The 15,055-nt window shown below is 38.2% G+C and overlaps 1 protein-coding gene across 1 annotated transcript in view; it reads left to right on the forward strand.

Annotated features, from left to right (window-relative positions):
* cd109 (CD109 molecule) overlaps positions 1 to 15,055 on the forward strand; it is a 127,280-nt gene that overhangs the window by 99,580 nt on the left and 12,645 nt on the right. Inside the window, exons 25-29 of the mRNA XM_039748031.1 lie at positions 6,113 to 6,341; positions 6,483 to 6,654; positions 9,070 to 9,260; positions 11,580 to 11,735; positions 14,015 to 14,080. Of these exons, the coding sequence (XP_039603965.1) occupies positions 6,113 to 6,341; positions 6,483 to 6,654; positions 9,070 to 9,260; positions 11,580 to 11,735; positions 14,015 to 14,080 (814 nt within the window). The remainder of the gene's footprint in view (positions 1 to 6,112; positions 6,342 to 6,482; positions 6,655 to 9,069; positions 9,261 to 11,579; positions 11,736 to 14,014; positions 14,081 to 15,055) is intronic.

Here is a 15,055-nt window from a genome sequence, read left to right on the forward strand (position 1 = left end):
CCTGTCTCTAATTGATGATCTCTCTCACCTTTTCACCACTTAATAGGTAATGTGTGGTGAGTGTATTGGTGCAATAATGGCTGACGTACTGTAACATCATCCAGGTGCGTGCTACACATCGCTGGTGGTTGAAGTGGTTCCCCTCTGTCTACGTAAAGTGCTTTGAACAGATCCACCCTTTCCTATATGCAGATCACACACTGTGCATGATGACCAGAGGACCAATGTGGGGGTGCCCATTAGGGGTTCACAGAATTCCGTGATTCAGAAGCTCCACAGTACATCCAATTGGATTGCATGTTTTTATTACTTGGTTTACTTGACAGGGTGGCGCGGTGGTGCAGTGGTAGTGCTGCTGCCTCACAGTTAGGAGACCTGGGTTCGCTTCCTGGGTCCTCCCTGCGTGGAGTTTGCATGTTCTCCCCGTGTCTGCGTGGGTTTCCTCCAACAGTCCAAAGACATGCAGGTTAGGTGGATTGGCAATTCTAAATTGGCCTTGGTGTGTGTGTGTGTGTGTCCTGTGGTGGGTTGGCATCCGACCCGGGATTGGTTCCTGTCTTGTGCCCTGTGTTGGCTGGGATTGGCTCCAGCAGACCCCCGTGACCCTGTTTTTGGATCCAGCGGTTTGGAAAATGGATGGATAGTTTACTTGACTTGTCAGATAATTCCTTCCATAACCGCAATCTTAACTATACTGTAACCAGAGCATATCGCGTTGTAGCAGTTCTACATGATTAACATTGTCATAAATGTATTTTGTGCTGAGTCCCGTCTTTCGTATCCTGTTTACATGGTATGTGTGTCTTTGTAAATATGCTTCCCTGGTAACAAAGGGGGAAGGATAACACACTGAAACTGTGGTCCCTCATGATAATTTGTCCTGTCAGTCCCATCACCTGCATCAGGGTCATTCACTATTTAAACAGGAGGACAAAAAAAAAATAGAAAAAGAAATCTCATATATCGCCAATTCATTGCAGAGCCAGGAGAAAGCACCGATCCAATTCACTTACTCCTTTTTCTACTTGCCTGACAACTTCACCTTTGCACCGTAAAACCCTCGTGTTCTGGACTATGCTGATGTACCAAGGATAAGCGCGGCGTGGCTGTTTCTTGTTGTTTTGGGAGAGGAGCGAGCCATCATTTTCATCCATATAATTGCCGTAAAAATTCATTAACATTATTCATTTTCTGCTTAATCTTCTGGACTTTCATGTGTGTTTCATGTTTTCTGTGTGTCTCATTGATTTCATGTTCAGTGTGGACTTTAAAGGAGGGTTCGTATTGTATATTAACTTTCTGCTGCACCTTTTTATTATTACATTCCACCAGTCACTTTTGGGGTTGAGGGTTATGTCGGGGCTGGTTGGGGTGTGATATATACAGTATATTGTTTGGAGTTTTTTCATTTCTTTTTTTATTTATATATACTCACTTTATTATTTTGCATATTTTTTGCTTTTTGGCTTATTTTTGATCGTCAATTGGGGAAGTTTATTTGAAAGAAGTACGGCATGTCGGGTCTAACATGCTCAGTTTGCTTGGCCACAGGTCTTGGTGGTGTAGCTGCCAGTTAGGGAGAGTGAGTCAGCTGTTACAGCGTAGTATCACTGAAGTATAATGTAAAGTAACAACCTCCTCAACGAAGTGGGGCTCTGGAGGTCTGCAGCTTGACTATATTGTGGTTATTGCTGTTTCATGAATTGTGGGAAAGCACCGTGCAAGCAACCTTGATATAAAAAAAGAGCAATTAGCTCAGAATAATTTCAATTGTTTGCTAATTTTATTGCCAGCTAACATTACTGATCTGCTGTCATTGGCCTGACAAAATGAAGTGTAGGTGATATGTTCATTTTTTAAATATGTAAAGATTCAGTTTCATTTTGCCCCTGCATTTACAGCATTATGTACATTTATTAAGCATTTTCAGTTAGTAGTAGTAGTAGTATTATAGTAGTAGCAGTATTTTATATATGAGTAGTAGCAGTTATATGTTATGGTATCTTTATTATTATTAGTAGCAGTAGTATTAAAATTGTTTTTGTTGTTGTCGTACCACGTCACAATTGATGCTGTTGGCTATAACAAGAAACAAAGAGTAACAGCACATTGATACCCTGGGCCATTATTATTATTTTTATTATTATTACTGCTACCACTTAGGCCTTCATTTATAAAGGAAACAAATCAGTTGGTATATCCTTGCCATTAAATACCATTGACGTCCTCTGGATTGCAGCAACCTTCCCAGTTATCATTTTTTTCAAAACTTAACCAAGACATACTTGAGGTCATCCACAGCAAAAGAACATATAAGCAGCTTGGCTAATATTGGCATCAGCTCAATCCTTGCACAGAAGCTATTGTGTCATGCCTTTGGAAAATATAGATGTATGCTGTTGTGATATGCAACAAAGAGACTAAAGAAACCCTTAAGCTTTCACTATCAAGTTTCAATTATTTAAAAAAATATTTGTATTTGGCATTAAGATGTTAGTTAAGTTTCTGATGTCTGCTGTTTTGTTTAATCATTATTTATTTATATATTTATTGTTCAAATTAAAGCTGTTACAAGAAACATCAATGTGGTGGATTCAGGGAAGGTCTCTATGGGCATGGAGGGCCCCAAAATGATTCCGCTTAGGGCCTCAGTTTGACTAGGGGAGGCACTGGCTTTGAGTAGTAAAAAAGCTATATAAATGTACTTTATTATTAAAAGGATGGAATTTGCTGCTGCCAAGTATGAAGATTTCAGCCAAGAGGATTTGATAAACTTCTTTGTGCAGGTTGGCAACCTCTGTTTCTGCACTGACATTGATGGCTTTGGATTGTGTGCATGACCCACAATAATGCTGTCTTTTTATTGATTCTTCACTATTAATCCAGAAAGTTGTCTCGTTACACAGTGGCAATGCCCACACTTGCATAGGAGATACTTTAAACTGATCAAGTAATTGTCCTTTTGGCTTCTAGTCTAAAGTCTTGTCCAGCTGAATTGATGTGCACTTCATGTTGGGGAACTTGAAAGATGAAGCAGGATTTAAGTTATTATTATTTTATATTTTTGTTACTTATTTGCGAATCTCGGAGAACTGACCTTGGACATTCTGATACCAGTGTCTGTAGCTTTTTTATTTACTCTGAGAAACTGTAAACAATAATTTCGACCTGCTCTAGTGTGTCCTCTTGTGGTGTGAGGAGAAAGCTGATACTGGTGAGGCCCCCTTTCACCCCAATTCACTCTGCTCCTTTTTTAAGCTGACAAAAAATCATCTCTCTCTCGCTGTATACATGCTTTGCTTGAGAACACAACACCTGCAAGAAAGAATACATCTGGGAGTGGAATGATCATCAGCATCTTGCTACTTTTTGCTTGGCGTGAATGAAGAAAATTTATACCATCTGGGTCAAAAAATCTGTGAATCTCAATATATCGTTTGTTACTGGTTATAATACAAATGCATATCATTTATAAATGAAAGTTTAAAGTAAATGTCTTTGTCTAACTGTTTTAACTAGCAAGCCAAGGAGCTAAATTTTCCATTCCTTGTCCAACTGTGGTCCCTTAAGGGCACTTGAGGATGCTCGGGCGTATTTCTCTAGTGGTGTTCAAACTGGGTTGAAGAAAAGGTTGGAAAATAAAACAGTCCCAGTGAGCAAGCAGCATGCCATTAGGTAATCTAATAAAAGTACAATAAAACAACCCTGCTATACCCACTGCCTATGTCGTACACATGAATGAAGCATACAAATGTATAGATCTGTTGTTAAAAGATACTGTATATAGTACAAGAACTACACCTGGAACATCTGTGGTAATCTAAAAGTTATGGCACTGCTATTAGAAATCCAACTTGAATGCCCCAAGCACTGGTACTATTGTTTTATTTGCAAATGGGCCAGCCATGCTAAAGAGTCTGATTTCATCAAAACAAATTGACCAGTCCATAAGCATTTGGTTCTGAAGAAGACAAGTGGCACAAAAACCACTTGTCAACCCAACAATTTTTGCCTCCTCTGCATGAAAATATTTTCTGAAAGCAATGAATAAGGCAGGTGAAGAATTTTGATTTTTGAGGCAGATGTTTCCATGAATAACTGATGCCAAGATTATGGAGGGGATTTAAATTGGTCTACAGATCTGATATGTCATTAACGACATGGGGTTCGAAGATCTATTAGTGGGGCCAGAAGAAAATGTAATGAAGACATTCAAGGATGTTGTTGAGAATTTTCTTGGCAACTACAGAGCCCAAATTACATCTAGCTGGTTGACAACTTCAAGCATACAAAATCATGAAGTGCAACATGGTGCTAAAGATTTGTTTTCTGCATTCACACTTGGACATCTTCCCTGCTAAACTTGATGCAGTCAGTGAAGACTATGATAAAAGGTTGTCCAGGATGTTACATCAGTGGAAAAGAAGCAACTGGAATCTATCGGCACAGCTCAACTAGCACTAAAACTAGAAGCATCAGATGCTGAGTATAAACAAAACTCAGCAGCCAAAAATTTTTAGTTTTTAACTGAACTAATGCAGTGTGCCTCATTAAGTGGTTAAACACGCTAAGTCAAAGTGTTGTTTCTCCAAATTCTTGTGTAATACAGTTAATCTGAAACTATATTTGCAGTCTGCTTGAAGCAGTCTGTCATAATTACCAGATTTGCGAAACAACACCCTAGTACTACAGATTTGTTTTAGCAAGTGTGACGGATGGCCTGGGCTCTTGCCCTGCCGGGACACCTACATGATGGAAGGACCTGGGGAGAGAGTGGGCCATGGACATCATCCCCCTCCCAGATGCTAGGTCACAGCCCACTTGGATTGCTGTGGTGCCACGGATTCTCAAAAGGCTGTGGAGGTTGCAAAGCCCTGCTACATTGGGCCACCTGGAAGTGATTCCAGACCTGTCTAATGAGCCACCTGGAGTATTCCCAAGAACTGAATAAAAGGAGCCAGCTGGCACTACTCTGAGAGTAGGAATCACGAGGAAGAGGAATAAAGCTTGCCTGTGGAGGTGACTGAGAGCAAGATAGAGAAGAGAGAAAAGTTCAGTGTGCTTTGTACTGTGTTGCTGTGGGGAACAGAGGAAAAGAACTTCCCCACTATAATAAATGTGTGTGTTGGGCAAATTTGTGTCTCTGCCTGTTGTGTTCAGGTGTTTGGGGAGCTTTGCACCCCCTGGTGGTCACAAGTGGCATCCCAGATAGCACTTCCTGACCATCAGTTTGTAGGAGACCCATATTAGAAAATTTCTTGTGGTCAGCCCAGGGGGGCTGCAACCTAGCATCCTGGGAGAGATGATGTCCTGGGCCCACTCTCTTCCCCGGCCCTTCCAGGCATCCTGACCAGGCAAGAGCCCGCTACAGAAGCAAAACTTTTCAAAATCTACTGTCATTTCATGAGTAACAATAGATGTCTCTGTATGTTATGCAATAAAAGACAAAAGTAGCCATTGAGTTGGAAGAAGTCTAATCTTCAGTTCAGTTTATTTTTATATAGTGGATTTCCACTTCTAAACACAGCATACTGTACACCAAATCAAGTTTGGTACAGTTTATAACATTTAAAATGACATATAAAATGTAATATTGAAATAAATAAGCAAGTAACCTCAAACTGTATTTTAATTGACAAATGAACTTTCATGTATGTAGCACAATTCCAATGTGTGCATTATACTTTGTAGGTATAGAGCTATATTATGATTATGTAGATTTAGTTTTTTATATTTGAAGTGCTGTGTGTTTAAGAGATATGCACAGTGTCACATAGTGAATAGTCAAAGCACAGATTTAACAGGCACACTAGTGGCTTCTAGTCCAGTCAATTGGCCACTCTGCCTTTTATTAATTAGATAGAAATACATGAAACTGACTCTTGAACCCTAACATGTTTTAAAGAAAAAAGTTATTAATATTTTTAGTGGTTCTTAAGCGTGTCCACAGTGAAGTAATATGCACCCTGTAGTTTCTTCTGTATGAAAGTTTATTCTTTGTCATGTACTGAGGTGTAATGGTAGTAAATAAGGAAAAATGATGAAAATATTAGAAATAAACATTGCTCAGTGTTAATAACAAAGAAATATCCTTTTTTTTTTTGCATTCTAGGTTGTCTGCGTTTGTACTCAAATGCTTTTTGCAAGCTCGTCCATTTATCTTTATTGATCCAATGGTACTGGACAAAACAATTGCATGGCTTGTAAAACAGCAGAATTCCAATGGAGCCTTCAATGAGCCTGGTAGAGTAATACACACCGAACTGCAGGGCGGACATAACGGCCCCATCACACTTACAGCTTATGTTCTGATTGCTCTCTTGGAAGATGGAGTAGTCAAGGTGCTGGGAAACCTTATATTCATTTTCAGTGTCATAATTGTTATGAATAATTGTTAAATGGAACCTGTGTGTGATTAACATTATTTTCACATTTAACATTTTTGACATACCATGTTAATTTGTCATAACTTTTAATTTTAGAGTGTACACAAAAGGGAGATTTTGTCTGCTGTTTCCTACCTGGAACACAGGTATTTGGAAGGCATCTCAGATAATTACACTTTGTCTATACTGACATATGCATTGTCATTGGCTGACAGCTCTAACGCCATGAATGCATTGGATGAGCTGAATAGAAGAGCAGATAAAAGAGGTAAATACACATTTCCATACCGTAAGGGGGAGGATGACTTCTAAGAATATTATGAATGAAAGGAATCCTTGAACCGTTCATTCTGTGCTTGCTAACTTTCACTAAACGTTTTTTCTTAATGTACAGAAAGTTTTTCCTTTAAAACCTTGTTTTTATTGTTACTATTAACAATACATCATGCATCGTTCAAGCAGCATTTCTATTGATCGGTATTTCTTGTTGTGAAACAGTTTACTTTTTAATATAAATAATAGAACGTGTATGGGTAGTTATTTCAAGATAAAAATTTGTATTAATATGACCAAAATATGATTTATATTTAACCTTAGAACAGCATAGTGGCACAGTGGTACTGCTGCTGCGTTGCAGTAAGGAGACCAGCGTTTGTATCCCTGGTCCTCTCTGCATGGAGTTTGCATGTTCTCTCTGTGTCTGTATGGGTTTCCTCTGAGTGTTCTAGTTTTCTCCCACAGTTCAATGATATGCAGGTTAGGTGGAGTGACAATACCAAAATTGGCTCTAGCATGTTGTTGGTTGGTGTGTGTGTGTTTTACTCCGCAATGGATTGGTGCCCTGTCCAGGGTTTGTTCCTGCCTTGTGTCCTATACTAGCTGGGATAGGCTTCAGTACCCCCCACATCCCTGTTCAGGTTTAAGCAAGTTAGAAAATGACTGGAGATATTTAACCTTTGTAGGTTATTACAGAAAATAGAAAATAACTGCACAAAATTGAAAAAGGATGATGGAATGTGGCAAACCTGGTACCTCACATGTCCAGGGGCTTAGATTTGACTCCCGCACTGGCCACTTACCTGTGTCAAGCTTGCACATTCCCCATCTAAATGCATAGATTTTCTATGGGTCCTGCATACATGGACATATGTGATAGTGAGTGAGTTTTGGTGTGTGATTGTGCCCTGTAGTGGACTGATGTCCCATCCAGGGTTGATGTGCACCTCCCACATGATAGATTCCAACCCTCTGTGTTCCTCTATTGGACTCAAGATAGAAGGATGAATAATGCCAATGTTGCTAGCATCAGTAATATACGTTTCAGAGTGTACCACTGAGGAACACAAAGCTGTATTTGGGAATACAGCAGCCAAAACAGCACTGAAATTCATTGTCATTCATTTAACCTGTATTGTATGTAACTCAATGCAGCCATTCCTAATTCAACTGCTTGTTTAATATTTAGAGTATGTTATATTATTTACCCTGCCCAGGATTGGTTCCTGCCTTGTGCCCTGTGTTGGCTGGGATTGGCTCCAGCAGACCCCCATGACCCTGTGTTCGGATTCAGCGGGTTGGAAAATGGATGGATGGATGGATATATTATTTACCTAAAATATTAATTAATCATTCTGGACAGAGCACACTGTCCCAGGTATACAATACGAATGTGGAAGTGATCAGTTATTTTAAATTACAAGAATCCGAAGTCAGGCTTTTTGAATAATGTGCTGCATTATTGAAGAGAGTGTTTCTCCTACAATCATTACTATATAACTAAATGTGTTGTTCGTAGTTTATGTCTTTTTTTCTTAACTATTTCCAGTATAAATGTTGTCTAGACAGTATGGGGAAAAGTGTTTTCGCCTATACAATGTGAGTACAAGTACTACTGCAGACAACCTAAAATGGTCAATAAGTCTTTACTTTATATTTATGCTCATTTGGGTGTGCATCTGTTTCAGTGAATACTGGCATACAAGACAGCTAGCTAATAGGTTCCACCATTATTTTAATGCTTTTTTCTAATGCATCATCTTATGTTTTGTTGTTTTTTTGCAAGTTTTTAGTTACCCCATTAGAATGTTTAGTAGGAAGAATATAGCCTCTCATTGTGTGAAGTTTATTTTAATAATTAATTATTAATAATGTAATATTAATGATGTTTAATAAAATTATTAATGATTTACAAAAAGAGTGGCGCAGTGAGTAGAGATGCTGCCTCACAGTTAGGAGACCCGGGTTCGCTTCCCAGGTCCTCCCTGCATGGAGTTTGCATGTTCTTCCCGTGTCTGCATGGGTTTTCTCCTGGTGCTCCGGTGTCCTCCCACAGTCCAAAGACATGCAGGTTAGGTGCATTGGCAATTCTAAATTGTCCCTAGTGTGTGCTTGATGTGTGTGCGTACCCTACCCCTTGCCCGGGGTTTGTTTCCTGCCTTGTGCCCTGTGTTGGCTGGGATTGGCTCCAGCAGACCCCTGTGACCCTGTAGTTGGGATATAGCAGGTTGGATAATGGATGGATGGATGATTTACCAAAATTGTTAAATTAACAATAATATGTAATATTAAATATTAATATATATGTAATAATTATTAATATTAATTAATAATTGCCTAGCTGTATTTTATTTGTTTAATTTTCTGAAGTATTGAACATTTTATATGATTGCTTTTGTATTACAAGGTGGCTCAATGTTTTGGAGTTCTCCTCCTATTGGCCAAGCTGGTTGGTGGCAACCTCGCTCTTCTGACATAGAACTGGCCGCCTATGCCCTTTTATCGCATTATACGCACGTCAAGCTTAATGAAGGAGCCCTGGTTATGAAATGGCTGAGTCAGCAGAGGAATCATCTTGGAGGATATTCATCCACGCAGGTAGGAATTCTAATTTTAAACCTTACTGTTCCTCTCACTTTACCTATTTTCTGTAGTTTGGATGACAGTACCTATAGCTGGGAAAACTTGTACTCATGTTACAACTAGATTAATACACTATGTTCAAAATATGTCCAGTTTAGAATATCATGATGAATTGTCATACACTATACCAAATGCAGAGCTTTCTGCAATTCCATAAATGTGCTATCTCATAATATCATAATCACCATTACAGTACTCTTAAGGCTTCATTTTTAGGTATTATTGATTCATAAATAGCGGAAAATGCCTCTAGAGTGTTTTTTGATAATCACAGATTATGTTCATTTAACAGAATATGTGGCATTTCAAGAAAATATGATGTTATTTTTGGGAGCAAGGAACTCCTAACTTCATCCCATTGAAATTACCGATGATTATGTAACGTTATGTTACGAATTAGTAACTTGTTTGAACAAATTATGTAGTTCATTTGAACTGTTTATTTTAATTTTTTTCCCTGACTTTTATTTCAGTAGTACGGAGCCATGTTCCGTATTAATTAGTTCAAACAGATTATTATTGTTTTTCAACCTTGCAGTCCAGTTCTTATTACGAAGCCCCATATGTTTTTCCTGGCATACAGTTCAGTGAACCATATGTGAACTGCAAGGTGTATATTAACATTAGTGAACTGGAAGAGGAAGTAGGTGGAAGGCCACTGCGTTTGAAACAGTTCTTTTGAGGGGTCCTGAAATGAGTTTCAAGCACAGTAGAAGTTACGAGAATGGATTTATGGAATTTTCTTAGAGAACGTGATATTCTGGAGTCAGTGGTGGAAGCATTAATAGAAGAATAGGTAAGCTTAATATCTAGTCAATAATGGCACCGAATAGCGTAGAATAGACCTCTTCCTGTTCCGGTTCATTAAACTGCATACTGTACCAGGAAAAATTAATAGCTATTGAAATAAGACAAAAATAAAAATAACCAGTTCAAATGAGTTATGTAATTCATTCGAATGATTTACTAATTCATTTGAATGAGTTACTGATTTGCACAAATAGATTTTTTTTCTGCTTGACACCCATTTGGCTCCATAGCCAGCACTGTATTTTAACATACAAAAATTTAGGCTGCTTACATGTAGTGTTCATTTCTCTCAGATTATACGTATGAGATTAATGTATTTTAATAGTAAAAAAGATTTATTTAATTTACATCCTTTTTGGCCAGTGTTAAGGTAGGCAATTGAGAATCTCACACAAGATACTGGAAATTTCTTTGTAAACAATTACTAAAGTAGAATATGTTAGTTATAACAGAGTGCCTTTTACCAGATGCTTGAAAATACTGCAGCAAAGAAAGCTAAAGAAAATAAAAGATGTACAAAATTATGTTTATTATAACACTACAAAGTGACAGTTAAACTACAAACAGATAGAAAATCAAACACCTACTTCCCCAATGGGTCTGAATATTGATACCTGATCCATATTTAAAATGCTAATGTCTCACCTTGTATTCTCTCTCCAGTTTTCATGGCCTCCTTTCCAATGAGCCTTCAACTAACCATACGTTCCAATTATGAAATCAGTTAGGCTACACAAGGAGTGGCCTATAAGTGCCAGCCTTCAAAATCTAGCTCCATTAGAATAGTTATCCCGTGAATTACTTCATTCCAGAACCCATTCTTATGGATTAAAGAGAAAAATACCAAAAAGTAACTTTTACACTTCCTTCCTGCTGTAATGAAGAATCGGGGTCTCTGCACATCTCCAATCCTTCCATCTTCTGGTTTCTCTCCTAGGTACACTCTGCTTCAGGCAAACTCTGTGCACTTAAAAGGGCTTATCACACTTCGTCAAATCCTATCTGCCTCCAAAGTTAAGATACTGCTTCTAACTCACCCGAAATAGAAACCCATCCCTCGAATTCTAGTCATTCCATTTGGATGATTCAACTTTTACAGATGTCAGTTTAACTCCTGAAGTCAAACTTTTTCATTGTATTTTCATTATTATTGCTAATTTACAATCCAGTTTCTTGTGTCCTAAGTACTCAACAATTTTAACCTGATTTATCAATATTGTATACTGTGATTTTTACAATATGTTAAATTTCCTGTATAATAAATAGTCAGTTTTTATTTTGGGTCAAAGACAACTTTGCTATTTTTCACTTATATTGCCACCAAGACAGAGCCTGCTATTTTGAACCTTGGTTGTCTTATACATAGGTGAATTTTACAATGCTTTATGTATTGAGGTGATTAAAATTTGATTCTACTCATTTGTTTTATTATTTGACTGGAACTTTTTTTGTTTTTAATTGCAGGACACTGTGATCGCCTTACAAGCTCTGTCTCAATTTGCAGCTCACTTCAGCTCAAGTAATACCAGCCTTAGTGTTTCAGTTGCCATTGCTGGTACAGAAGAACCAATAATGTTCAGAATTAATTCAGAAAATCTTTTAGTGCTTCAGAGCCAGAAGGTCAACAAATTTTTCTTTTTTAAGAAAATTTTTATTTCATGTTACATGAAAATAACGTTTTCAAAAACTCAAAATAAAACTGAATAGTCAAAGTATTTAATTATTTAGTGCCACACAGTGGTATTCAGTTTTATATGGAGTACTCATTATCTACAGTAAAACTGCAAACTGCCATTTAATTACTATTGTAGCATTTATGACTCAGGGTATACCAGTGTGTAAATACAAATAGTATACTGATGAACATTATATACTGCCTAACAAAGTTTGTCAATAACAGGTAAGGAATGACACTAAGATTAGAGAAATGCCAACTGATGTACTATTTTTTGCTTTTGTAAGCTTAATATGAGTCAAAGTTCAGCTACAGTAGGTCTCTTCTGGTGTGGACTGTGCAGTTCACCAACTGACAGCTTTGCGAATAGGTACCTTTAGATACTGAGAAAATATATGTTAGTATTACGAAAAATGAAGCTGAGTTGAATAAAAACTTCAAGAATCAGAAGTAGAAGGCAAAGTAACCACCAGTCGCATGCTGTTAAGAACAGCGGTATGTGTTGTAAAAGTTAGGGGGGCACCACTGAGCCCCAGCACCCACAAAATAAAGGTTTTTATTGCACAAAATAACTTCTTTTACAGATAAACTCCACTTCCCCTTCTTTTCCTCCTCCAGCTGAGCTTTGCCTTCTCCTTCCTGACTCTGATTCACTTGGAGGAGGCTGGACAGCTCACTTTTATGTCAGACCTGGGAGTACTTCCGGTACCAGGGCATAGCCTGATGGAAGCACTTACAGCTTAGATGAACCCTCCTGAAACAGGGAGCCTCTCCCTACAGTACCCCCTGGTGGCACCCAAGGACCCCGACAGGATTGTCCCTCAGGACTACAACTCCCATACATCCCTGTGGGCATCCTCACTGGGTCCACGACAGCAGAGCACTGCCATCTATTATACAGGGGAAGGAACTGCTCTTGATATGCTAGCTCCCCCCCATTGTCCATTAATTTATCCCTTTGCATGGGATGTTGAAACAGCCCCATCCGAGCCGGGTTATGCCTTCTTCCATACTGTCCTTCTATTACTGTGTTCCAGCCAGGAGAAGGTCTAGCGCAGGTCTTACAGTGTTAACAGCAGACATGAGTCCAGGATGATAGCTTAAGGAAAATGTTGCTGCTTAGATAAGTATTTAATGAAAAAGTCAAATCCGATTTTTCCACAGTTTTTAGTTTTTTTTTTCTTTCTTTTACAAACATGCACATATGCAGCCTTATAAAAAGTGACGTACTTTTAAGATATTTTAGAATTAGTTAAAAGAAAATTTCATCTTGTAGTATATATTACACACTTTTTGTAAAAGAGGACTTTCATAAATTTTGGAAAAATGAAACATTATTGCACATTTTCCTATTGTTCATCTTTGTTTACAGTAATGGCATACCACTGTCATGAGTCAGTCAAATGGATAGCATTTTTTTGGTTTACCAGGGTCATTTAACTGTTTATGGTTATAGTGTTTGAACATAATCTCATATTTCAGAGTACAAACATATATTCTCAGACTTTTTGAATCATAAATCCAAAGCCTGTTTGAAGGTTTTCAAAAGCAAATGAATAAGCAATAAGAATTTTAATAGGTGCTCTAATGAAGGGGTTTGTTGTTATTGTTGTCGTTTGTTATAATATTTCTTGAGCTTTTGTAAAAATCTAAGTTTCCCCCTTAGAGCAAATAAATTAATATCTATCTAAAGTATTGGAGGAGTGGTTGCTGTGAGGCTGGGAATCTGCACCGACAATCAGAAGGTTGCTGGTTTGAATCCCGTAAATGCCAGAAGTGGCTCTACTCCATTGAGCCCATGCGCAAGGCCCTTAAGCTACAATTGGTGTATCTTAGGTATGACATTAATCTGCATCCAGCCCTCCAAGCAGATCTTCCAGCTTGGCGTTTGGTTGCAGAATTGGCACTCTTGCCCTCACCTTGTTCCATTGTGGTGCTAAGCCGCTACATTCGAATCCCAATCCATGTGGTAGGTGTGGCAATGTGCTATCAATGCATGCTCACAACCTCTTCTAAAGTATTATGTATGAAAAAGGAACAGGTTCTTTTAATGGATAGGAAGTATGCAAAGACAGAATCTTAAATGCAATATGGTGCACATATTGGCATAAAATGCCAGTTACATGATTGTTTTTACTTAAGCGAGAATGTAGTAAACATAAGTTCATAAAGTTGACCCTGAAATAATATTACAGGACAATAACTTCTGCACTTTGTTTTACAGATTAAAACTCAGAAAAATATGCAGCTTACTGTCAAAGCATTTGGAACAGGGTTTGCCATTTTTCAGGTATTTTACTATATCTCTTTTAATATTTTAATATTAATGAAAAAATATTTTAATAAAAACACATGCTTTCAGTTTTGATGTTTATGCAAATATTTTTAATGTGGAAATGCACCTGCGTATTTATGAGAATATTATTATTTTAAAAATCTAGAATAGTGGAGAAGTGATTAGTATTACTGCTACACGAGTCTAGAAGAAGAGGTTGGAAGCCCAGCATTATCACTGTCTATATGACTCCCCATGTCTTTATGAGTATTTTAGTCTGATTTCCAAAGATGTGCTGCTTTGTTGTTGCGTGGCCCTATTCCTCTTTATACTCTTTATACACCATAATGGAATGCCCCAAATCCCATATTCTTACCACACCATCGGGGTTTACTGCTACTATTCAACACTTCACACTTTCTTTTATATCTGTATCCCCAGGCAGTTAGACAGAGTACCAGAACAGGCAGGAGAGAAAGTTACACATGTATTCATGCATTATAGATAATATGCCCAAAATAGTAGAGTACAGTGAGTGTTGGTAAAATAGTACAACTTGATAATAGGCTGCCAGGTGGCTCCCTATCTTATTATGATGATGCGGTCTGGCATGATCCTTTGATGGAATTGGAGAAATGGTCTGTCTGAATATGGCCACCGAGAGAGAGAGGAGATGGCCTAGCCTCCTCCATGGACTGAGAATTGCAGAGAAAAAGAGAAGCATGCAGCTTCCACTTATTGTGGCTCTTGACACACCTCCCAGACTAGTGTGAGGGTGCACAGTCACCATTTAATCAGTTCATGTGCAGCCCATCCCAAGTTCAGCAGCTCTGTTCCTGTATGTAAGTATGCTGTCCATTTTCAGGCAAACAAGTAGGAAAAGATACACAGATAAGTTGGTCATAAAGCACCAGGCCACTCTGGCCATATCTCCTCCTCCCTGTATCAGACGGTGCTTTTCTTATCAATGATCACATTCCTCAAACTCCT

This window comes from Polypterus senegalus, chromosome 3, assembly GCF_016835505.1.
Source record: "Polypterus senegalus isolate Bchr_013 chromosome 3, ASM1683550v1, whole genome shotgun sequence".
Lineage (NCBI taxonomy): Eukaryota > Metazoa > Chordata > Cladistia > Polypteriformes > Polypteridae > Polypterus > Polypterus senegalus.